We start from the raw sequence: 27,154 nt of genomic DNA on the forward strand, positions 1-27,154 counted from the left end.
TTAACGGAGTTTTTCCCACGAGATTCTCGAAACGTCCCTGAGAACACGCCCCCGTGTCAAGGCAATAAGAAAACCTCAGCGTTCGCCATCAACAACAAAAAAAATAGGAATAAAAACTATTTCTAAAATCTCAACTGAAGAGGGCAATAACTTATGATAAAAAAAAAAAAAAAAAAAAAAAATTCTCTCTACACATTGTAATTTCAAAGCAAAAATTTAAATTGGTAAATTGCAATAAAATAAAATTCCATATGCTTTCTGTATCAATTCCTGGTGGATTTTTAGATCTCTACTTGCTGTCACACAATAGGAACCATCGTTGTTTGCTTCCAGTGGATTACGGCCAATATGGCGGCACTTCCTGTTGTCACCTGTGACTTGGAATCCAAGTCATCCGACGGATACAAGTGATAACGCACATTCATGATCAGATCTTATAAAAGGACGGATATCAAAGATTTCCTGCTTGTTGGGACAAACCCAAAAACGACTCACGAAATAAATATATGCAAAGAAGGGAAATTTTTTTGGCCTCCAAATATCACTTACAAGACTTTAGATCACATCGTAGGACTCTAAAAGATTATAACAAAAGAATACTTAAAGGAATTGTCCTGTTTTATACTGTTCTGGGGGTAAAGAACAGGATACGCTTGGAACACATGGGAACGGTCTGTTGTATAACAAGACACCCTAAAAAATTACCATGTTGTCACCAAATTCCCTGTCCACAAAGACAGCGAAATAATAAAAAGTCTTACAATTTTTATGGTACAGAACTATAATAGATCTGCCCCACACGCTTCCTTCCTGCAAGGTCTGTATACACAGTGCAGCAGAGGACTGCTTTATGGCAGTTGCAATGAATAGTGTAGGGTATCACGTGAGCACAGCTCCGCCCCCAAGGAACGTGGCGCTGCAATAACTCTTCTATGTGTGTATAGCATTACTATCCTGCCTTGACAACAGAGCTGGAATCCCCTCCCCGCTCACAACATGACTCTGCGCAGTGTGTCCCAATCTATACAGCAAAGCCGACAAGTCAAATGATAGAAATACAAAGTGTCAGGAAAAAGAAGATTATTAAAAAAAAACAGGTGCACAGTGAAACCCGGATTTGGAGAATATGTAAATATCTGATAATACATTCTGGACATGATAACGGCCAACTCATTGAGAAATAATATAGGGGTATGTGGATTCCACGTCCAAATCAGTTCCAAATTCCGCCAGTAGTCTGCTTCCCTTTCATTTCATTTGGAGGCAGATGAAAATAAGCCCCATTTTCGATCTTCAGGCAGCGCCCCTCTGATCAATCCCATGAATGTGAATGGGAGGCAGAAAGACTTTGCCTGGCTGGTGTGGAATTAGCAAGTTCAGCCCCATTCACTTAATTGGGGTTTGATCTGCAATACCAGATCCAGCCTATGGAAAGGAGTGGCGCTGTTTCTGGAAACAAAAACCACACCTGTTTCCGACAACCTATTTTAAACCCATTTTTACTGCATGTTCATTAAAAAATCCCAAAAAGTTTTTGGCTAACCCAAAAAATTGACCCAGTTCTGAAGTAGTTAATTTTTTTTTTTAACCTATATTATTTTACCAAGTTCAGGGACACTTTTGATCATATAATAGAGATGAGAGATCACATATATCCTTTGGTCTACCCCTAGGGGGGGCTGTAATAAGTAAGCAGATAAAGCCAGAGGACTCTCTATAGCATAGGCGGTCCTAGTCACGACTCACTGGCGACAATTCTATGGAGTGTAAGCGGAGATGGAAAACGCTGATCGTAAAATCAAATATATTTTAGATAAAAACACAATTCTAGAGATTTCAACACAATAGAAAATAGAGTCCGTTTTGCTTGATAGATACAATGCCACTCAGGACTGTAATACCACATACAGCCTGTTGTCAATGATGGCGCGGTTTCAACTTTTTTTTTTTTTTTAAAGAGACTAACGGTGCAATTGACAATATTGCACTACAATAATAATAAAATCACAGTGCGGAATGTGCACCATTGTCATATATAATGCATTAAGAGACGCAATGTATATAGGTGATGCAATGACGTGTGTCCCTCTCGAACATGTAGGATGGAGGTGGTTGCACTAGCAGGGATGGAGTAGATGTGTGATTTTCTGCAGCATAGGAGGTCACTTCTGTACAAGGCACCGGAAGATTGACAATTTCTGGAAAGTTTTTGAAGTGAAATGAAACGTGTTCATGGTATTATAGGACTGAGCTCCGAGGAGCGGAAAGACATCGAGTGAGAGGGAGGTCAGAACATTTTGTGGGGCTTTGATGCGTACTCAGGCCAGTCATAGACGTCAGGTAGGAAAGAGTCGTAGTCTGTGTTCCATACTTTAGAGCGAACATAAGCGTTCTTATCAAGTGGCTCAGGGTACTGGAAGGCCATACCATTTCTATATACAAACTCCATCACCTGGAAGAAAAGTGTACAATAGTTATACATCTACTCAATCAGAGGTCTACTCACTATATACATACATTACTTATCCTGTATTATACTCCAGAGCTGCATTCATTATTCTGCTGGTACAGTCACTGTGTATATACATTACATTACTTATCCTGTACTGATCCTGAGTTACATCCTGTATTATACTCCAGAGCTGCGCTCACTATTCTGCTGGTGCAGTCACTGTGTACATACATTACATTACTTATCTGTACAGATCCTGAGTTACATCCTGTATTATACTCCAGAGCTGCGCTCACTATTCTGCTGGTGCAGTCACTGTGTACATACATTACATTACTTATCCTGTACTGATCCAGAGTTACATCCTGTATTATACTCCAGAGCTGCGCTCACTATTCTGCTGGTGCAGTCACTGTGTACATACATTACATTACTTATCCTGTACTGATCCTGAGTTACATCCTGTATTATACTCCAGAGCTGCGCTCACTTTTCTGCTGGTACAGTCGCTATGTACATACACTCACCGGCCACTTTATTAGGTACACCTGTCCAACTGCTCGTTAACACTTAATTTCTAATCAGCCAATCACATGGCGGCAACTCAGTGCATTTAGGCATGTAGACATGGTCAAGACAATCTCCTGCAGTTCAAACCGAGCATCAGTATGGGGAAGAAAGGTGATTTGAGTGCCTTTGAACGTGGCATGGTTGTTGGTGCCAGAAGGGCTGGTCTGAGTATTTCAGAAACTGCTGATCTACTGGGATTTTCACGCACAACCATCTCTAGGGTTTACAGAGAATGGTCCGAAAAAGAAAAAACATCCAGTGAGCGGCAGTTCTGTGGGCGGAAATGCGTTGTTGATGCCAGAGGTCAGAGGAGAATGGCCAGACTGGTTCGAGCTGATAGAAAGGCAACAGTGACTCAAATAGCCACCCGTTACAACCAAGGTAGCCAGAAGAGCATCTCTGAACGCCGCACAGTACGTCCAACTTTGAGGCAGATGGGCTACAGCAGCAGAAGACCACACCGGGTGCCACTCCTTTCAGCTAAGAACAGGAAACTGAGGCTACAATTTGAACAAGCTCATCGAAATTGGACAATTGAAGATTGGAAAAACGTTGCCTGGTCTGATGAGTCTCGATTTCTGCTGCGACATTCGGATGGTAGGGTCAGAATTTGGCGTCAACAACATGAAAGCATGGATCCATCCTGCCTTGTATCGGTAACGGTTCAGGCTGGTGGTGGTGGTGTCATGGTGTGCGGAATATTTTCTTGGCACTCTTTGGGCCCCTTGGTACCAATTGAGCATCGTTGCAACGCCAAAGCCTACCTGAGTATTGTTGCTGACCATGTCCATCCCTTTATGACCACAATGTACCCAACATCTGATGGCTACTTTCAGCAGGATAATGCAATGCCATGTCATAAAGCTGGAATCATCTCAGACTGGTTTCTTGAACATGACAATGAGTTCACTGTACTCCAATGGCCTCCACAGTCACCAGATCTCAATCCAATAGAGCATCTTTGGGATGTGGTGGAACGGGAGATTCGCATCATGGATCTGCAGCCGACAAATCTGCGGCAACTGTGTGATGCCATCATGTCAATATGGACCAAAATCTCTGAGGAATGCTTCCAGCACCTTGTTGTATCTATGCCACAAAGAATTGAGGCAGTTCTGAAGGCAAAAGGGGGTCCAACCCGTTACTAGCATGGTGTACCTAATAAAGTGGCCGGTGAGTGTACATTACATTACTTACCCTGTACTGATCCTGAGTTACATCCTGTATTATACTCCAGAGCTGCACTCACTATTCTGCTGGTGCAGTCACTGTGTACATACATTACATTACTGATCCTGAGTTACATCCTGTATTATACTCCAGAGCTGCACTCACTATTCTGCTGGTACAGTCACTGTGTACATACATTACATTACTTATCCTGTACTGATCCTGAGTTACATCCTGTATTATACTCCAGAGCTGCGCTCACTATTCTGCTGGGGCAGTCACTGTGTACCCCAGTAATCAGACACCTATCTCTATCCATACAATAGGGGATATATGTATAATGGGATAAGTGCTGTATAATACATGACCAATTTGGCACAGAAGTCTGATTATAATTAGTGACCACTTCTCTATTTAGACTACTGACCATTATAACCCAGGACACCACATTGCACCTACTTTGACAGCGATACATATGGAGACCTCTCTAATGTTGGACAGCGGTGGGTACAGTCGTCCTTGTTCCAGCTCTTCAGGAGTTAACTGTTCTGCAAGAGCCTGGAGAGAAAAAAAAATAGGACGAAATACAGAATTGTGATTATTACAATCTACGGCAATTCTACACCTAACATCTAATAAACCTTTACCTGTTGTGCTGGTGATTGCAATCTGTTACTCTCTGTTATCAACCAGAGACAGGCTGACTGTAATGCTCTTAGGCTTAGTTCACATGGGGGCGGACTATGACGTGGATTACACGCCATAATCCGCCCCCTTAGTTCCCCTGTGAACGAGCCCTTAAAGAGTTATTTGGGGCCATAATATGGATTGCTGTGACCTCTTCACTACTTATTGAGCACAGCGCCATGTATTATCTAGTGGCTGTGCTTGGTACTGCAGCTCAGCCCCATTTATTAGAATAGGACTAAGCTACAGCATTGGCCCCTGGGACAGATGAATAAATCTATATAAACCTGAACAGGCCTCACAGTCCCAAGTCCTTTATGTTTCTGAACGTTACGTTTTCCCTGTGCCAGGAGGAACTGACTCAGTCATTACCTGCACACAGATAAAAAGTGTTGTATAAATGGATTTTCCAATCATAAAAGTGACACCGCAGCACTAGGTTACACGATTACTTTCTGATCGGCGAGTGTTCACTTTTGGGAAACCTCCACCGATTCTGAAAGGGAAGGAGTCACGGCTACAGCTGGGCCGCAGATCCCTGTGCCAGGAGGAACTGACTCATTGGTTTACTGCAAGCAGATAAAACCTGCTGTGTAAAGGGGTTTCCCATCATGAATGTTATAGTGTAATCCCTCAGCGATCACCTCTCTCCCCCTTCCCTTGTAGATTGCAAGCTCTTGAGTCTTCATTACCATTTGCTCACTGTATTTGTTTTTGTATTCCCTTCCTAACATAATACTGGGACGGAATACAACTTGGTAACAGCGACAGCCCCCTCCGCGCCACCAGGAAAGCTAGGTGCCCCAGTACTAGTCACAACATTGGCACAGGACCCGCAACCTTCACACCAGGTTTACTTTTCCGTAAGAACTTTTCATCGAGTAACAGAACAACAAGTGCAAAGTCCTTTATGGTTTTGGAAACAAAGTGTCACCTGATCGTCCTGTGCCAGGAGGAACTGACTCGTTAGTTACCGCAAGCTGCGGAATAAAAGGAGTTTCCCCCATCATAAACCTTACTACGATACGCCATCACTATCTCACTGGGTGAGGGTTCACTTTCTCAATACCGCGTAGGGAATACAAAGTGATACCGATGTGGTAGCCTGAGCAAAGCAATAGAAGTGAATGGGAGGCGAAAAACGGTTGCAAAAAAAACGCGACCGAAAACGCCTAGCTTTTTTTTCACAGTCCATTCACTTTAGGAGAGGGGAAAACCGCCTGGCGTTTTCTGAAGCAGTTTTTAACAAAAACTGCTCCAGAAAACTCCTCAAGGTCAAAAAACCGATTCCTAATTAGGAAGCGCTTTTTTTCGGGACCAAAATAAGCCAGGCGGTTTTTACGTGCAAATTAGCCTTTAAGGGGCGAGAAAGGCGTTGCAGAGAAAAAAGTTGCACCTTTATGAATAAAAACCTGAGCTACACAAGAATTTATTTATATATTTTTTCCTGGCCCATTTCGACTCTGCTTAGTGGTTGTGCGTGGACGCCGGACGGCCCGCGGGCAATCGCCGGTCAGGGTGGGCCCCAGGGGTCACAGCCTAGGTGGTTAAGCTCGAGACGGTGGACTAGGGAGGGCCCGGGCCGCGTATGTCGCCTGGTCGGGTGTGTCGAAAGGAAGCTGTTCGGGGGCTTGTCACGTTTGGATGCCGCCTCTCGGTTTCCCGTCATCAAAGCCCGTCGGCCAGGGCGGGGGGTCGTCGTCCGGCAGGTTCCAAGTAAGCGTGGTCAGTAGAGATGAGCGAGATCAGCAAATCCGAACAGCACGCTCGCATAGAAATGAATGGACGTAGCCGGCACGCGGTGGGTTAAGCGGCCGGCCGCCGTCAAAGCGGAAGTACCAGGAGCATCCATTCATTTCTATGGAGCGTGCTGTTCGGATCGGCTGATCTGAACAGTACTCGCTCATCTCTAGTGGTTGGTCTTACAGTGATGCGGAGGTCAACCTGTGCACTTGGGCGCCGGGCCTCCCGAAGCCCAGGGTCAGGCGAATTCTCGCTCATCCTAGATCCGTGCACTCCTGCTGGTGAGAACCGCCTTAAGAACGCCGCTGGCACTCGCAGATCATTACGCGACTCCGGGGATGAAGGAAAGGGAAGACCCCACGCCGTAGCCGGCACGGACACCCTAGGTCCGGCCAAGCAAGGTACCCTTCCCGCCGGGTTGGCGGTCTTCACATCGATCAATGTGACCTACACAAGGATTTGTGCAAACATTGAAACCATAAACTAGGATAAGTCGGTCCCATACAGTCCAAAGTCCTTTACACTTCTGGAATCCATATATTCCCTGATAACCCAGTGCCAGGAGGAGTTATCTCACACTCATAAAAACTGTTGTAATGGTTTCCCATTATAAATGACACAACACCCGGATACATCATGACTTTCTGATCACTGAATTGTTCAATGTGAAACCTCCACCGATTTCTAGAATAAAGGGGCCGCAGCTACAGGTGCACTGCAGATACCAACATGGCGGAGGACCAGGGGGCAGGGAAATACAGCAAGGGGTTCAGGATCAGTAGAATCACAGCCATCGGACCCCACTATCCAGAAAGTGTGTATTCTGCATTTCAGGAGATGAGGAAAGCTGGGTGACTACCAATGTGACAGATGTGATAGTGGCCATATTGGTTGTCACCCATAAGCAAAGCTAAGAACCAAAGAAGGAAATTCTTAAGGAACAGATATAAATCTCACCTTTGCAGCTTCAAGGAATACACGATCACTTATGTGACGCACTCCGCTCAGGATCACTGCAAGAGCGACACCTGGTGGCCAAATGAGGGTATAACATCATTACATCCAGCTAGCACTATAATAATAATACTGTTATTTAGATAGCACCCACATATTCCGCAGCTTTGTACAAATCAAAGGGTACATACTACCCAGAAATACATAGCCAAAAAGGAGAAGGGGGCAAACAAGCACCATTCAATTCCTGACATTGGTTTCCTCACCTGGGAAGATGTAGGCATTATTCCCCTGCCCTGGCTTAAAGGTACGACCATCTTTTAAAGTCACAGTATCAAATGGGCTGCCACTGGCAAAGAGGCAACGTCCCTGAAGAATACAAACAAAAAAAAAATTTAACAAAAATTCCTAATTTGATGTCCTCATTGATAACTTTGCACACTTAGAAGGTCATCATAAGCACAAACCTCTGTCCATGTATAGGCTTGCTCCGCTGTACACTCGGCCTTTGCTGTCGGATTACTGAGAGCGAAGATGACCGGCCTATCATTAATGGCATTCATTGCTTTAATAACATCTTCTGTGAAGAGATGTCCGGCCCCAGCAACACCTACATAGAAAATATATAATACAGAACATAGTTATATCCTAGCTTTATCACATGGGTAAAATGCATCTCCTAAAATACTCTGGACTGCTGTGAGACTGCATTTCATGACTTTTCCCCCTACTTGCATCTGTCCTCAGTTATGTGACCGCAGACAGGCCGATATATAGTCAGACTGACCACTCACCAATGATTGCAGTTGGCTTCAGAACATTGACGGCGTCTAGGAAAGTATTTACTGACTGATCTGGAGGTAGATGTGCAAAAGACTCCTGGTTGCCGTCCACTCCTTCACCACGGCCCTAAGAGAAAAATAACATTTATAAGAATGGTGTCAAAGGTCATAACTACTGTAATACTGCCTCCTATGTACAAGAATATAACTACTATAATACTACCTCCTATGTACAAGAATATAACTACTATAATACTGCTCCTATGTACAAGAATATAACTACTATAATACTGCTCCTATGTACAAGAATATAACTACTATAATACTACCTCCTATGTACAAGAATATAACTACTATAATACTGCTCCTATGTACAAGAATATAACTACTATAATACTACCTCCTATGTACAAGAATATAACTACTATAATACTACCTCCTATGTACAAGAATATAACTACTATAATACTACCTCCTATGTACAAGAATATAACTACTATAATACTGCTCCTATTTACAAGAATATAACTACTATAATACTGCTCCTAAGTACAAGAATATAACTACTATAATACTGCCCCTATGTACAAGAATATAACTACTATAATACTACTCCTATGTACAAGACTATAACTACTATAATACTGCTCCTATGTACAAGAATATAACTACTATAATACTGGTCCTATGTACAAGAATATAACTACTATAATACTGCCTCCTATGTACAAGAATATAACTACTATAATACTGCCTCCTATGTACAAGAATATAACTACCATAATACTGCTCCTATGTACAAGAATATAACTACTATAATACTACTCTGTACAAGAATATAACTACTATAATACTACCTCCTATGTACAAGAATATAACTACTATAATACTGGTCCTATGTACAAGAATATAACTACTATAATACTGCCTCCTATGTACAAGAATATAACTACTATAATACTACCTCCTATGTACAAGAATATAACTACTATAATACTGCGCCCATGTACAAGAATATAACTACTATAATACTACTCTGTACAAGAATATAACTACTATAATACTACCTCCTATGTACAAGAATATAACTACTATAATACTGCTCCTATGTACAAGAATATAACTACTATAATACTGCTCCTAAGTACAAGAATATAACTACTATAATACTGCCCCTATGTACAAGAATATAACTACTATAATACTACTCTGTACAAGAATATAACTACTATAATACTACCTCCTATGTACAAGAATATAACTACTATAATACTGCTCCTATGTACAAGAATATAACTACTATAATACTGCGCCCATGTACAAGAATATAACTACTATAATACTACTCTGTACAAGAATATAACTACTATAATACTGCTCCTATGTACAAGAATATAACTACTATAATACTACCTCCTATGTACAAGAATATAACTACTATAATACTGCTCCTATGTACAAGAATATAACTACTATAATACTGCGCCCATGTACAAGAATATAACTACTATAATACTACTCTGTACAAGAATATAACTACTATAATACTGCTCCTATGTACAAGAATATAACTACTATAATACTACCTCCTATGTACAAGAATATAACTACTATAATACTGCCCCTATGTACAAGAATATAACTACTATAATACTACTCCTATGTACAAGACTATAACTACTATAATACTGCTCCTATGTAGAAGAATATAACTACTATAATACTGGTCCTATGTACAAGAATATAACTACTATAATACTACCTCCTATGTACAAGAATATAACTACTATAATACTGCGCCCATGTACAAGAATATAACTACTATAATACTGCTCCTAAGTACAAGAATATAACTACTATAATACTGCTCCTATGTACAAGAATATAACTACTATAATACTACTCTGTACAAGAATATAACTACTATAATACTGCTCCTATGTACAAGAATATAACTACTATAATAATGCCTCCTATGTACAAGAATATAACTACTATAATACTGCGCCCATGTACAAGAATATAACTACTATAATACTGCTCCTATGTACAAGAATATAACTACTATAATACTGTTCCTATGTACAAGAATATAACTACTATAATACTACTCTGTACAAGAATATAACTACTATAATACTGCTCCTATGTACAAGAATATAACTGCTATAATACTGCCACCTATGTACAAGAATATAACTACTATAATACTACCCCTATGTACAAGAATATAACTACTATAATACTGCTCCTATATACAAGAATATAACTACTATAATACTACTCCTATGTATAAGTATATAACTACTATAATACTACTATGTACAAGAATACACTCACCGGCCACTTTATTAGGTACACCATGCTAGTAACGGGTTGGACCCCCTTTTGCCTTCAGAACTGCCTCAATTCTTCGTGGCATAGATACAACAAGGTGCTGGAAGCATTCCTCAGAGATTTTGGTCCATATTGACATGATGGCATCACACAGTTGCCGCAGATTTGTCGGCTGCACATCCATGATGCGAATCTCCGGTTCCACCACATCCCAAAGATGCTCTATTGGATTGAGATCTGGTGACTGTGGAGGCCATTGGAGTACAGTGAACTCATTGTCATGTTCAAGAAACCAGTCTGAGATGATTCCAGCTTTATGACATGGCATTGCATTATCCTGCTGAAAGTAGCCATCAGATGTTGGGTACATTGTGGTCATAAAGGGATGGACATGGTCAGCAACAATACTCAGGTAGGCTTTGGTGTTGCAACGATGCTCAATTGGTACCAAGGGGCCCAAAGAGTGCCAAGAAAATATTCCCCACACCATGACACCACCACCACCAGCCTGAACCGTTGATACAAGGCAGGATGGATCCATGCTTTCATGTTGTTGACGCCAAATTCTGACCCTACCATCCGAATGTCGCAGCAGAAATCGAGACTCATCAGACCAGGCAACGTTTTTCCAATCTTCAATTGTCCAATTTCAATGAGCTTGTGCAAATTGTAGCCTCAGTTTCCTGTTCTTAGCTGAAAGGAGTGGCACCCGGTGTGGTCTTCTGCTGCTGTAGCCCATCTGCCTCAAAGTTCGACGTACTGTGCGGCGTTCAGAGATGCTCTTCTGGCTACCTTGGTTGTAACGGGTGGCTATTTGAGTCACTGTTGCCTTTCTATCAGCTCGAACCAGTCTGGCCATTCTCCTCTGACCTCTGGCATCAACAACGCATTTCCGCCCACAGAACTGCCGCTCACTGGATGTTTTTTCTTTTTCGGACCATTCTCTGTAAACCCTAGAGATGGTTGTGCGTGAAAATCCCAGTAGATCAGCAGTTTCTGAAATACTCAGACCAGCCCTTCTGGCACCAACAACCATGCCACGTTCAAAGGCACTCAAATCACCTTTCTTCCCCATACTGATGCTCGGTTTGAACTGCAGGAGATTGTCTTGACCATGTCTACATGCCTAAATGCACTGAGTTGCCGCCATGTGATTGGCTGATTAGAAATTAAGTGTTAACGAGCAGTTGGACAGGTGTACCTAATAAAGTGGCTGGTGAGTGTATATACAAGAATATAACTACTATAATACTGCCCCCTAGGGACAAGAACTACTACAGTACTGCATATTCTGAACAAGACTATACCCTAGAAGTGTGGACAGTAAGCCACCACTGGGCTCGGTTTCTTACCTGCAATAATAATCCAAACTTGTCAAACATCCAGATCTTTTCTCGTGCGGCTTCTGCTGAGATACCATTCTCCATCATTGACATGACAATAAGGTTAGCAATGCCCAGAGCAGCCTGTATAAAGGAAATACGGTATATTATAATACATTACCCATATCACCAAGCAACCTCAGAAGAATTCTTTAGTGATTAACGTCTACGACATGTGCGCCTTACAGATTGTGAGCAATGGGGAGTTTTCTCTAACCCTTACTCCATGACATGGTAATATCAGCACCTAACTCACTAAACTGACAGCAGCCTGGGACACCAGAGCACTGTGGACAGGTATTATTTATTTCTTTTTCACCCTTCCCAGCCTCCAGAACCCCCCACCCCCCAAAAAAAACTATTTCATAGACAACCCCTTTAAGGGGATTTTCCGGTGCATATAGACTTACACTCAGATTGCACCTAATATATTACACCATTACTCACCTCTCCTGCCCCAAGGAAGAGAACTCTCTGCTCTGTGATAGGTTTACCAAGCACCTGCTGCGTTGCGAGGAGTCCAGCCAGTGCGACAGAGGCTGTACCTGAAGGAACGGTAAAGTATTTATAAGAAACAATAAACCCAAAACGCACCGAAAGTCAGAGATTTACTGAACAAAATCCATAAGACCTCAGCCAAAAAACTGGTGTACATTTATTATTATGCATTTTAGGCACGTTTTGCGGTTCACTCAACAAGGTGTGGGGCTTTGTATAAAATGGGAGTGGCTTATTTGTAAAGAGGCGTGGCTTAGAATATAACACAGTACTATAGTATATGAGGATAGCCCTGCAGTACCGTTTATGGGGAAATCACTGCAATGTCAATGGGGTTTCATTGTGATGACACTTTTCTTTATGAACGCCTAGCAGGTGTCAGCATAGGGTGTGGCCTGTGTATGTGGGCGGAGATTATCTAGCCCATGTAGCACTTGCAGCAGGGTCATTAGGGTGTGTTCCCATGGCAGAAAGTGAATAGGAATTTGAGGTGACCTTAAAGGGATCCTATCACTGGATACCTTTTTTTCTCGATAACACGTAGGAATAGCCTTAAGAAAGGCTATTCTTCTCCTACCTTTAGATGTCTTTTCCACGTCACCGTTCGGTAGAAATCCGGGTTTTCTTTGGTATGCAAATGAGTTCTCTCGCAGCATTGGGGATGCCTCCAATGCTGCGAAAGAACTCTCCAGTGCCACCTCCATCTTCATCTGAAACGGCCTCTCCTGGCGTCGTCTTACGTCCTGGGTTTCAATTTTCTAGGCTTCGGGCAAAGCCCGGGCCACAAGAAAATGGCTGCTTACACAGTAAGCTGGTTTAAACGGCCATTTTCTTGTGGCCGCAGGCATGCACAGTCGGCTCTGCCCGAGGCCTAGAAGATTGAAACCCAGGACGGAAGACACCGCCGGGAGAGGCTGTTCCAGAAGAAGATGGAGGCGGCGCTGGAGATTTCTCTCGCAGCATTGGGGACGCCCCCTGTGCTGCGAGAGAACTCATTTGCATACCGAAGAAAACCCAGATTTCCACCGAACGCGGCGCGGAGAAGACATCTAAAGGTAGGAGAAGAATAGCCTGTCTTAAGGCTATTCCTACGTGTTAGTGAGAAAAAAAAAGGGAATCTAGCCATAGAATGTTTCAGTGGTGCAGCCTCAGCACAGACGACATAATACTACACTACATTCACGGGCCTACATAATTTCCTTCCTCCCCCCTTTTCCATACTAGTCTACTCAGCAGCCTTACAGTATCTGCAATATTCCTCTCCACAAGGCCATACCTTGGATATCATCATTGAAGGTACAATATTTCTCTCGGTACTTCCTCAGGAATCTGAAGGCATTGTGGTTACCAAAATCTTCAAACTGGATGAGAGTATTCTGGCCATATCTGAAATAAAAAACATCAGTGAGTATTAGGTGGCTTCCTAGACTACCATTAAAACCTGCCTGACAACTAATATGGCTGACGTTACTGACGTTCAATCCATCTAGTTTTGTAGACAGACTTATAGTGTAACTAAATTTTCAAAACTAATTTGGAGTTAATCATTTTTTGCCAATTATTTCATTAAGCATTTTTACCTTCCTGTATTAAAAAAATTGCACCCACAATGGTCTCCCTGATCCTTCTTCCTACTTCTCTCTTTCCCGGTACTAGCTGTGTATGGGAGGGAAGTATCTAGGGGTGTGTGGTGTGTATAGTGGGCGGCAGGCTTCTGTATAGCATTCGCACCCCTTAAACCGACATCATATGCAGCAAGCAAAGCCCATGTCAGTAATAAACTTATGTTACACAAGACTATCGGGGTACAAGATATGGACACCCCCAATATACCTATCAGTAACGGCGTCCATGAACTCATCAATCAGATCATCATAAAGCTGAGTCCGGTCTCTCTTCTGGTACAGTCCCATGTAAAATGGATCCTTTAGTAATTCCTATTAATGTAATAATACAGGAGTGAAGGAGTTAACAATCAACTAAACATTCTGAGACTTTCAGGAAGTTCATACATAATGTATTAACTTATACTAGAATAATGCACAAAACCCAAAGTATCTATTATGTCTCTATCAGGCAAACAGAGAGTGTCAGAGAGAGCAATACTCAAGTAGATGCAGCCTATGATAGAAGCTTGTGTGAAAATGGAGTTTATAGCACATGGTCAAGATCCACATAAAAGGCTCCAGAGCTGCGCTCACTATTCTGCTGGTGCAGTCACTGTGTACATACATTACATTACTTATCCTGTACTGATCCTGAGTTACATCCTGTATTATACTCCAGAGCTGCACTCACTATTCTGCTGGTACAGTCACTGTGTACATACATTACATTACTTATCCTGTACTGATCCTGAGTTACATCCTGTATTATACTCCAGAGCTGCGCTCACTATTCTGCTGGTGCAGTCACTGTGTACATACATTACATTACTTATCCTGTACTGATCCTGAGTTACATCCTGTATTATACTCCAGAGCTGCACTCACTATTCTGCTGGTACAGTCACTGTGTACATACATTACATTACTTATCCTGTACTGATCCTGAGTTACATCCTGTATTATACTCCAGAGCTGCACTCACTATTCTGCTGGTACAGTCACTGTGTACATACATTACATTACTTATCCTGTACTGATCCTGAGTTACATCCTGTATTATACTCCAGAGCTGCACTCACTATTCTGCTGGTACAGTCACTGTGTACATACATTACATTACTTATCCTGTACTGATCCTGAGTTACATCCTGTATTATACTCCAGAGCTGCACTCACTATTCTGCTGGTACAGTCACTGTGTACATACATTACATTACTTATCCTGTACTGATCCTGAGTTACATCCTGTATTATACTCCAGAGCTGCACTCACTATTCTGCTGGTACAGTCACTGTGTACATACATTACATTACTTATCCTGTACTGATCCTGAGTTACATCCTGTATTATACTCCAGAGCTGCGCTCACTATTCTGCTGGTGCAGTCACTGTGTACATACATTACATTACTTATCCTGTACTGATCCTGAGTTACATCCTGTATTATACTCCAGAGCTGCGCTCACTATTCTGCTGGTGCAGTCACTGTGTACATACATTACATTACTTATCCTGTATTATACTCCAGAGCTGCACTCACTATTCTGCTGTGTACATTAATTATTTTTACAGGATGTTTTTACGATCAGTGCATAGTAAATATAATGTACGTCCAGGAAGGAAGAGAATAGAATCTTACCGGATTATCTGTTCCAACATCGATGACCACTGGGAGGCACTTCTGGGGTCGGATACCTGCACATGCCGTATACAGACACAGTTTTCCTACGGGAATTCCCATGCCGTACACCCCGAGGTCTCCAAGACCCAATATCCTCTCTCCATCCGTTACCACAACTGCCTGCAAAAGTAAAGCAAATCTCCATTTTAACAACATATATAGAAAAGACTAAGGACAACAAGAGCAATTGTAACAAACTTTCAGCTGTGCAAAGTAATAGGAGTGTACAAGTTTTCTGGATAGATAAGAAGTTCCTATTCACTGACTGAGCCTGAAAAATTGAGAGACACATTTCCTAGAAAATAATGGCCGATCCCTGTAAAACGTTCCTTCTTAAGATACACAATCGGGATACTTTACCTTCACATCCGTCTCAGGCCAGTTATCCAGGATAGATCTGATATGTCCTTTATCAAGGATAGTAATATACAGGCCCCTAGGAGAGAACAGAACATAAAACTATTAGGTAACAACCAAAATATATTATACTGTTAGTTATAGAGCTGTGTTTGTCTGACACAAAGCTCCAAATACCCAACTCTTCATTGTACAGACTGTACCTACCAGTAGGTGGAGCTAGGGAGCTTAGTGTAGACATGGTTACATTGAATTCAATTAAAATTTATCACTTAGCTCTTGCACTCCCTCTAGTGGAGCATTCAGATAGAATTCCATTTAACTACATAGATGTGAAGAGCAGGAAATTTGGAGCTCTGTGTCAGAAAAACATCACCTTAAACATTATAGTATACAGAGCTAAAGTCTATTCAAGTCATGCTGTGGAATACGGGGAAAGCATTTTAAAAAAGTGGAAATAAAATTCAAAAGATTTCTCAGTCGACATTTTAGCATATGTGCTTACTTTGGTCTCCTAAAGATATGGCCATATTGTGAGCAGGCCAGTCCGACGGTGGGGGTGTACACAATGGGCATCAACCGCTCTATGTCATCTTGTAATACCCTGTAGAAAAGCTTCTCGTTCCTCTCCTGGATGCCCATAATGTAGATGTACCTGGAGAGGGAAGGAACAGGTTAAAAAAAAGGCACCAAAACAATCCAAATCCCTTCAAAGACAGAGATAAAGGGTAAAATTCTGTGTACCTTTGGCCACCACTAGAGGGAGCAAATAGCTTCTGTAGGCAGACAGGGGAGCTATTGTAATGTATTGCATTAGTGATCAGACCCCCTGGGGTTCAAAATGTCTAGGGGTCTAATAAGTGCAAAAAAATAAAAAATAAAAAATAAATAAAAAAATTGGCAGTTTTGGATTTTTGTTAAGGGGTTAAAATGTAAACAAAACCATATAAATTTGGTATCCCTAGAATTGGACCAAAACACAGAATACAGGGGACATGTCATATTGGCTGCACAGTGAACCCCGTAAAAACGAAGCCCATAAGAAAATTGCACAAATGCACTTTTTGTTAAATCCCCCACCCCATTCTGATTTTTTTTTCAGTTTCCCGGTACATTATACAGAATAAATAATGGTAGCATCATGAAGAAAAATTTGTTCCGCAAAGATTAAGACCTCATATGAGAGCGGAGAAATAAAAAAAGTTATGGGGCTTGGAAGAAGGGGGGGGGGGGGGGAGTCAAAAACAAAAATAAAATAAAAAAATGCCGTAGGGCAAATGGCACAAGAGATAAAGCCCCTTTAAATGCATACTTTTGCAGTGGGTCGTCCATTTTACTTAGGTTCTTGTGAAATCTGGCAGCTTGAATGTCCTGGGTCTCGATTTTGGAAGGCAGGAGGCCTTGTAGGCCGAGGATCTGTCTTTCTTGTAACGTAAAGGCCATTCCCTGAAAAACAAAATGGAGTAAAGACGGTAAAGCCACAACTACATGTCAGACTGGTGCCCTTATGGGGGCGCTGTGGGACCTAAAGAACATGTGCACACTCTATTTCGGATGAATGTCAACCACTGGTCAAGTCTAGAAGTCACCATGGATGTGGCGGCAACCCTAGGATGGAAACACTAAAAAGCAGGGGTGGGGAACCTTGGCTCTCCAGCTGCTGTGAAACTACAACTCCCAGCATGCTCCTTGGGAGTGCCAAGAAGAGCAGAGCAAGTGTGCATGCTGGGAGTTGTAGTTTTGCAACAGCTGGAGTGCCAAGGTTCCTTACCTCTGCACTAAAGGAACCACGTACAATGTCAAATACGGGAAGGTTGCTGAACACGGAATATTCCGGGGTCTACCATAGTAGCACCTAGTAAAAACGGAGTGAACACCGATTTTTTTTTTTAATGGAAGGCATCCGAGCGTCATCAGAGTCCCTTCGATTGATCGATTCCTAAGGGGACGGGGGTGCTAACAGGTTCTGTCCCGTTTCAATATCACACAGCAAGATAGGACCAGCTCTATAATTATCAGATGCAAATGCGGCATCGGAGCCCTGCTCGTTCAGCACACTCAGCCATGTGCAAGGGACCCAAGTCGCCATCTTTTAGTCACTTCTCACCTTGTTTGTCCTCGGATTTAGCATAAGGGCTTTTCCCTTTTCTTTGGTGTGAATGGTGCGGTGGGCCAAAGCGCACGATCTGGCCACGACTCTCAGCTTGGACAACATGATGGAAATGGAATCTAAAAATAAACACAAAAAAAAAAATCTTAGTTATGAGAAGCAAAAAGAGGAATGGTACAGATGTAGCAGAGCTGACTGTGTCCCTACAACACGTGTGAACAGTGATACCTCCAGGGATACTACATACAATGAGATGTGCGAAATGACAAACCCAGCGCCACTGCACCACACCTGACACGCTCGGCTCTGCTGCACCAATACAAAAGCCATAATCACTGGGAGTGTAATATAATATTATGGCTACAATTACAACTGGGGTTTTATGACACGACACTTTGTCCTCGGTTTATTGCTCCTTTTCCGTAAACTTTGTATCATTAGTCAAGAATATAGTAGTACGTTGTAAAAGCAGGCTGCTGCGGAACCTCTTGGGAGAGAGGTCCAAAGAAAAGAATACGAAGGGAGCAGAGAGGAGGGAGAGCTGGCAGGATACTAGATTCCCGCCTAATCGAGAATGCTATGTCGTCATCACTAGGGGGCGCCAGCAGCAGGGTATAGTAAGCGTCACTTTCAGGCCACACAGCAGTCGGGTTCGGTACTATAACAGCAGGTTGTGTTACTTATACCTGGAGATGTCTGATACTAGAAAGTAACCTGTACAATGGAACGCAGGGCTGGCACACACAGCGATCACGCCTGCCAACGGGTAAACGCCACTGACCCGGTGCAGGGCACAATTGTGACAGTGTAACACACCCAGTGACTCACAACCTGCCAGCTACTGACTACATCACTTATTAATAAAAAGTACTGGGATGTGATTGTATAAAAGATCATAGGCTTAGATACACCAGCACTGCGTGCAATGTCACCCATTCCCAGCTAGCCGTATCACACATAAGAGGCTTACATACAAAGGCTAGGTAGATAATATCATACATGGCAGACTCAGATACACAGCTTAGAAGACAATATCACCAGACAGGGACATCATCATCATCATCACTGACGGGGGTGGGGGAGGTAAAGAAGCTGCACAGGTGTCAGAAAGACAAAAGCAACAGATGGCCGGTGAGGAGGGTGAGGATGAAGAGCTCCAGACACCGGTCATGGGTGACAATCTCATATGACCTCCCTATTAGTGCACCATAGAAACTAGTCCCCAGACAAGCATGTAATACAAGGTCGCTCCTGTTCCTCTCCCTATTATTACATCCTATTATGAAATTAATAGAGGGAGTCCATTGTACTGCATCCCTATCTCATGCCCAGAGAGGCTACAAAGAGTGTCTTTCTCTCTGGAGGACTGATCCTGTCCTGCATTACCCAGACAACCCATTGATATGAACCGGCACCATGCAATGCTTCATTTCTCCTGTGTTGGCACTGCAGAAAAATTACACACTTATTGCCAGGTCACCGCTGATCGTTGGGGGTCCCAGTAGGACGACACATTGCAACCTGTCATTCACAAGGGAATGATCAAATTGAAGGATCCTTAAAGGGAATTTGTCAAGGTGATTTAGGACACTAAACAGGTCCTTATGGACAGGGGGGGTTTTAGTGTCCCTGTTGTAACGCAATCCATGACTTTTTTATACTTTCCTATGGATGAGTCTCATCGGACTAATCTCTGGTGCGCCTGCGCGGTTCTTCAATGAAGTCAGAGATGTTCAATTTAGCTTCACCGAAGTCCGCCGCATGTGCACTGAAGCCGAGGTGTACTCCTTTGCACCAGCACAGGGGCTAAAGCCGATAGGAGAGTATAAACATGTTTTTTTTTTTAGGCAGTCGTGCATTGCATTATAACAAGGACATTTGGAAAACTAAACCTCCAGTCCATAAGGACCTGTGGGCGGTTTAATGTCCCCAGTCACCCTGACAGGTTGCCTTTAAATCAATGATCTGAAGACAATAAAAATAAAAGACTCCAATATTACATGACAAACACAATCTGCTGCCAAGATGCCGCCCGCCGTAGTACCGGAACAAACAGGTCATTAGCTCAGGCCGCTCGATATTTACGGCTCGGGATCCTGACAGCGCCAGGCTGGTTCAGTAGCGTGCAGGCAGGATCTTGTTCTACTTGCATTGTCAGACTTAACCTTTGAAGGGTGACAAGGAACAGAAACCAGCAGCGTCAGGACATGAGCACCGCTATATCAGCAGATATGTCCTGTACTGAGGCTCTGCAGAGACAATCGCCATGACCGAGACAAATAGAAGCGGCGAGGACTTTAATAGACTTCAGATGACAAGTCACATGGATGGCGCTTCCTGATCAATGAAACCTCGCCGGTGCCGGACGTTCCAGGAAGCTCCTAGAGATTGTAGCCAAAAATAGGAGCGATAAACAAAAGCTTTAATAAAATAATATTAGGAAAACCTATAAGGCATCATTCACACAACCATACTTATACGGCTCATATGCTGCCCAGTATTACAGATTCATAGTTATATGGACGCATTCATCTCTATGGCCCCATACAGACATGGACTGAGACATAAAATATGGGACAAGTCCTCTACTTGTCTGTATTTACGGATCGGTCTAGTCATTGTAATGATTGGATCTGTGAAAAACATGGAAGCTATCGGTGTACCTGTCAATCTGTTTTCGATATTTCGATACACCAGCATGGCTATGTTCAGTAACATTGTTCATCCTGAACCTCCTGTTTCACACGGTCCTACACAGCTAGGGCAAGCTGGGAAGGAGAACCAGTAATGTGTAAAATATCTAAATTTGCAAAAACATACATTTTGGGATATATTTTTTTATTTATTCACACACACACAAAGATAGATAGAATGAATTTCCTAAAAATCTGATACGGCATACACTTCAGTCTCAAATCTTTAAAGGAACAGGTCAAGAAAAACGAACAGACTAGGCCTAATTTATCAAAACTGGAGCGTAGGCCTCGTTACCCATAGCAACCAATCAGAGCTCTTCTTCCATCTCTAAACCTGGCCTGGGAAAATGAAAGCTACACTGTGATTGGTTAACATGGGTAACGGGGCCTACTTTCCTGTCAGTTTTGATAAATAAGTCTCAGTAGGTATAGTGTAGGACATGACTAAGGATAAGCCGTGTACAGTCTCATAGGCCCTACATTGGGTATAACATGGCGTATCAGTTTAAAGCGGAGTGTTCCTTTAACTCAAATGCTGACCACGTAAAATCCAACGTATCAGGTTGTCACGTATTGTAGTGAAAATAAGCCGGATTTGGCCACCAAAATGAGCTTACTCTAATTTCATATTTGGCTCCATTCCTTTACTCGTGTCCGTTACTACGCATAAAACGCGGTGTCTCTAACCGGCAACCATGGTCATGTGACATGACGTTAGACTTTACATCATCGCACAGCTATGACATCAGAAAGCAGCGAGGTATATTATTTTATTTAAGGTTAAAAAAAACTTCATTGAAACATTTGTTGCAAAATGGTATCTAGATAAACACTGATGGAGTGTAAGCTCTTGTGGCCAGGCTCACAGGTATGCACAATGACATCTGTAGCCGGGATACAGACTGAAGTTCTAGTCTCCGCAGATTACCGGATGACATAACAGTAATTCCTCATCCGCACCGACAGCCTGACCTGGATACCAAAAATTTCTGCTTGATAAAATCATCCCAATAAACACAGAGAGAATCTGATGTATATACAGATGTAGCAGAGGCGATTGTGTTATACAACTACATCAGATAAAAGGACTTGCTATATACTTCAAACCAAAGGCGTCACGTATGTCCATGGTGGAGTCTAAATACTGAAGCTTCGCCCCATGGATGGAATTGGCCATTTTAAATAAAGGCACACGGCGTAAGCTCGCCGCTCATTTAGACACGTATACAAGTGTCTGAGCGCGGCGCTTCAAAACAGAGCCCATTGATTTCAATGGGAAGCGCGCGTATATCGGCATATACACGCGGTTCCCACTGAAATCAATGGGCTCTGTTTTGAAGCTTGGACACGTGTATAAATGAGCGGCGCGCTTACGCCGTGTGAAGGGGCCCTAACTGTATACAATACCTCTAAAGGGGTTATCCGGTATTTACTATAGAGCTTTTTGGCTAAGGCTCGCTATGTGGGGCCTTATCCTAAATCTTACTCCCTTTGCACTATCCCAGATAACACGTCAGCACTGCTACATCTGTAACAGCTTCTCTTGCAGTCAAGTTCTTCAGCTGGAAGCGAATTAGCAACCGTTTTGCACACATCTCACAACTACTCAGGAATCATATTAAGAGGTCAGACATAATGTTTCTTGAAACCACAATGTATCAATATTGGAGAATTTCTCAGAAAATTAAATCTAACTTCAAGGACAGACAAATTTCTCTCAGAGATGCATCTGTCTATGGCCGTCCACACCCTGCAGGAACAATACAGAAGGTAGCCGACACCTATACAAGCAGCAAGATGACAATGAAATGCACAAAGGAAACCAAAGATATCTGCCGCCCGCCACACCCAGATACTAACATTAGAGGATGAGGAGTGTCAGCAAGATGGAAAATATAAAATATACTGTACTACAGGCATATAGCAACATATAATAGAGGATCTGTCTTCTCTCCTGTGCGGTGTAGTATATAGAGGATCTGTCCTGTGCGGTGTAGTATATAGAGGATCTGTCCTGTGCGGTGTAGTATATAGAGGATCTGTCCTGTGCGGTGTAGTATATAGAGGATCTGTCCTGTGCGGTGTAGTATATAGAGGATCTGTCCTGTGCGGTGTAGTATATAGAGGATCTGTCCTGTGCGGTGTAGTATATAGAGGATCTGTCCTGTGCGGTGTAGTATATAGAGGATCTGTCCTGTGCGGTGTAGTATATAGAGGATCTGTCCTGTGCGGTGTAGTATATAGAGGATCTGTCCTGTGCGGTGTAGTATATAGAGGATCTGTCCTGTGCGGTGTAGTATATAGAGGATCTGTCCTGTGCGGTGTAGTATATAGAGGATCTGTCCTGTGCGGTGTAGTATATAGAGGATCTGTCCTGTGCGGTGTAGTATATAGAGGATCTGTCCTGTGCGGTGTAGTATATAGAGGATCTGTCCTGTGCGGTGTAGTATATAGAGGATCTGTCCTGTGCGGTGTAGTATATAGAGGATCTGTCCTGTGCGGTGTAGTATATAGAGGATCTGTCCTGTGCGGTGTAGTATATAGAGGATCTGTCCTGTGCGGTGTAGTATATAGAGGATCTGTCCTGTGCGGTGTAGTATATAGAGGATCTGTCCTGTGCGGTGTAGTATATAGAGGATCTGTCCTGTGCGGTGTAGTATATAGAGGATCTGTCCTGTGCGGTGTAGTATATAGAGGATCTGTCCTGTGCGGTGTAGTATATAGAGGATCTGTCCTGTGCGGTGTAGTATATAGAGGATCTGTCCTGTGCGGTGTAGTATATAGAGGATCTGTCCTGTGCGGTGTAGTATATAGAGGATCTGTCCTGTGCGGTGTAGTATATAGAGGATCTCTCCTGTGTGGTGTAGTATATAGAGGACCTGTCCTGTGTGGTGTAGTATATAGAGGATCTGTCCTGTGTGGTGTAGTATATAGAGGATCTGTCCTGTGTGGTGTAGTATATAGAGGACCTGTCCTGTGTGGTGTAGTATATAGAGGACCTGTCCTGTGTGGTGTAGTATATAGATTATAGAGAGTCATTGGATTATACGAGGTCATATTCACCCTGATTTCAGTGACCTCACATCCTTTACCTAAATTAAAGTGAGTAATATAAATGGCAGATCTCAATTTGAGCAATTTTCTTTATAAGATAAGAGCTACAATCTGATTGGTTACTAATGGCAGCTCCTCCCCTTTTTGTACTCTGGATTTGAAGTTGCATAAGTCATGGCACCGAGTGTCCTAGTTATTCTACAACCCACTTATAACTTACTCAGTTATCTGATAGCATTCGCCTTCATCCCAGCCATGTGACCCAGTGATGTCACCGACATGTGGACCCCACACAGATCACCTGTGGATAGGTTATCCATACAAAAACATAATTTGGGGGCAGGAAATCCCTTCAAATACCATAAAACGATTAATTTTTTAATGACAATGCCCTTTACAATAATTCTGCAGCGAAGCATCTTGTGATTAGCGCTACTACAACTCCGCACGGACTGCACTTCCCTCTCTGAGCCCTAATTCTTGCGAAACAACGGTCGGCAGCAAAGGAATTGTGGCTTTAAGAAGTCTGAGTGATGTAGAACATGAAAAAATTCTGCAAGAATTCTGCATACATAGCGTCCGATTCTCTGATCTTCAGGTCCCATCTTTGGACAGGGAACAGATCGAAAATTCAGAATTTCTAGGTCTTTACACTGTACAGAATACAGGCTGCCATAAACAGCAGCCCGGGCTCTGAGGACAAGTCTATGGACCGATACAATGTTATATAGGGAGTTGCTATTCATGCCGAGCAGGGCGATATGTAATGCCGCCCCAAATATCGCCCTGCTGTGGTGAACAGCTCCATTCCGGCCCCCATGGTATATACAGAAGTAGATGGTATGAATCCAGCTGTGGCTATTGGTGAGTAGGGGGGCGGTATTTGGAGGGCCGGCTGTTCCTATCCTCTGGTTGCACAACTATCTATATAACAAGGCAAGAAAAACACAAACAGATGGCACAACCTTGTCCCGAATACAGGAAATAGCGGAGATATTATGTGCAACATGTGCCCCACTGTGCAGGATTAGGAAACCTACACCCTGTGCATGACGTGGGACTACAAATCGCAGCATGCCCAAAAGGGACAATGGTAATTAATATGGGGGGAGGTGGATGACGGCAGATGGCAGAGTCACTAGGATACAGCAGATGATGGGGAGCGTAGTCCTGTGGGGTTTCTAACTCTCATGTACAATCATATCAGCGCAACACACACAATAAGCTTAGATACATCGGCTCGGTAGTTGGAATCACACATACACTAGACTTAGATACATCAGATCGGTAGACGGCATCACACAGACATAAGACTTAGGCCGGTTCAGATCTTCGCTCGGGTTTCCATTCAGGGAGTCTGCTTGGGGACCCCTGAACACAAAAAAAAAACATTACCTACAGAAACCTAGGCTATAATGGGGTCCGTGTGGTGTCCGCATGAAAAACGAGGAGAGAAGAGTGCTGCTTGTAGGACTTTTCTCTCTGCATATTTCATGCAGGTAGGGGAACAGAATGGCCGGGACGCAGGTGTGGACCGGGGCTTAGATACATCAGCTCGGTAGATGGTATCACACATACACTAGACTTAGATACATCAGCTCGGTAGATGGTATCACACATACACTAGACTTAGATACATCAGCTCGGTAGATGGTATCACACATACACTAGACTTAGATACATCAGCTCGGTAGATGGTATCAGGCTAGGTTCACATTGCGTTGGAGTGGCCCTAGGAGACTGCAGAAGATTCCGTCTAAAATGAGGGGATAGAAATTTTTTGCGCGGAGGACTTTTCTCTCCGCTAGTTTCAGTATAACACCAATGGATACCCCAGTGGACCCCTTTATTGTCTAGGGGGGTCCACAGGTAACCACTTTTTTTTAGCAGACAGGCTCTCTGTCTTTCAGGTCCTCATACCCGAACGATGGAGAGCGGAACACGAAAGTGAACCTAGTGTCAAAGATACATCAGACTTAGATACATGTGCTAGGTAGATGGTATCACACAAACATCAGACTGAGATACATCTGGGGGCCGTAAGGCCGAGCCACAGAATATACAGCAGACCCTAACCCTCTCCATCTATTGTATTGATATGGACAGTAAAAAACCTGACTACACGGATGCCATCTGTGAACACGGAACTGCGGTCATGTGTATGAGGCCTTAGATACATCAGCTCGGCCGATAATATCACTTAGATACAGCATCACAAGAGCTGGAATAGATTCAGATATATCACAAGTGTGATGCTGTATCTAAGTGATATCTGCCGAGCTGATGTATCTAAGTCTATCTTGTGGCACCATGTGTATGAAGCCTGAGGCTTGGATACACTAGTTCAGTAGCACACATGATAGGATTAGATACACTTACTCATCATTCAACATAACACATGCTATCCTTAGATACACTAGCTCAGGAGCACACAAGCTATGCTTAGATACACAGGCTCATCAGACAGTATCACACAGGATAGTATTAGATACACAGAGAGTATCACACACTAGGATTAGATACACTGGCTCATCACATAGTATCACACGATAGGATTAGATACACTGGCTCATCAGACAGTATCACACAGGATAATATTAGATACACAGAGAGTATCACACACACTAGGATTAGATACATTGGCTCAGCAGACAGTATCACATAGGATAGGATTAGATACACAGAGGGGATCACACACTAGGATTAGATACACTGGCTCAGCAGATCGTATAACACGTGATGGGATTAGATACACCGGTTCAGCAGACAGTATCACGCATGATAGTCTTAGATACACTGGCTCAGCCCCGTACACCTTGCAGACCCCAGCCATGCCCCCAGCATAATCTGCCATGCTGAGACTTTCAGTCCCCATGCAGTCTCTAGTAACCTGATCTCAGTGCTGCCCCCCTCAGATGCAGGGGTCACTTCCTGCAGACCCCACCACCATGGCCGCCCCTTACCTGCAGCTTTGGGGTGTCAGACACAGGGGGAGCAGAGGACGCCTCCTGCCCGCAGAGATCCAGTCTGTACCGGCAGCTGCACCGAGAGCACAGGATGGAGCAACAGGGAA

General features: G+C 43.1%; 1 protein-coding gene across 1 annotated transcript; it reads right to left on the bottom strand.

Moving 5' to 3' along the window:
* Positions 1-1,587: 1,587 nt before the first annotated feature.
* Positions 1,588-27,154, bottom strand: ME2 (malic enzyme 2). The gene is made up of 16 exons (XM_075268561.1): positions 27,045-27,154; positions 18,329-18,450; positions 17,534-17,667; positions 16,727-16,876; positions 16,225-16,300; positions 15,823-15,984; positions 14,409-14,512; positions 13,852-13,961; positions 12,525-12,622; positions 12,048-12,161; positions 8,371-8,485; positions 8,044-8,186; positions 7,843-7,945; positions 7,580-7,650; positions 4,652-4,750; positions 1,588-2,452 (listed from the first exon to the last, which is right to left on the bottom strand). Exons 2-16 carry the CDS (start codon positions 18,434-18,436, stop codon positions 2,288-2,290), a joined length of 1,752 nt encoding a protein of 583 aa, XP_075124662.1. The 5' UTR covers positions 18,437-18,450; positions 27,045-27,154; the 3' UTR covers positions 1,588-2,287.

Source organism: Leptodactylus fuscus, chromosome 1, assembly GCF_031893055.1.
Source record: "Leptodactylus fuscus isolate aLepFus1 chromosome 1, aLepFus1.hap2, whole genome shotgun sequence".
Lineage (NCBI taxonomy): Eukaryota > Metazoa > Chordata > Amphibia > Anura > Leptodactylidae > Leptodactylus > Leptodactylus fuscus.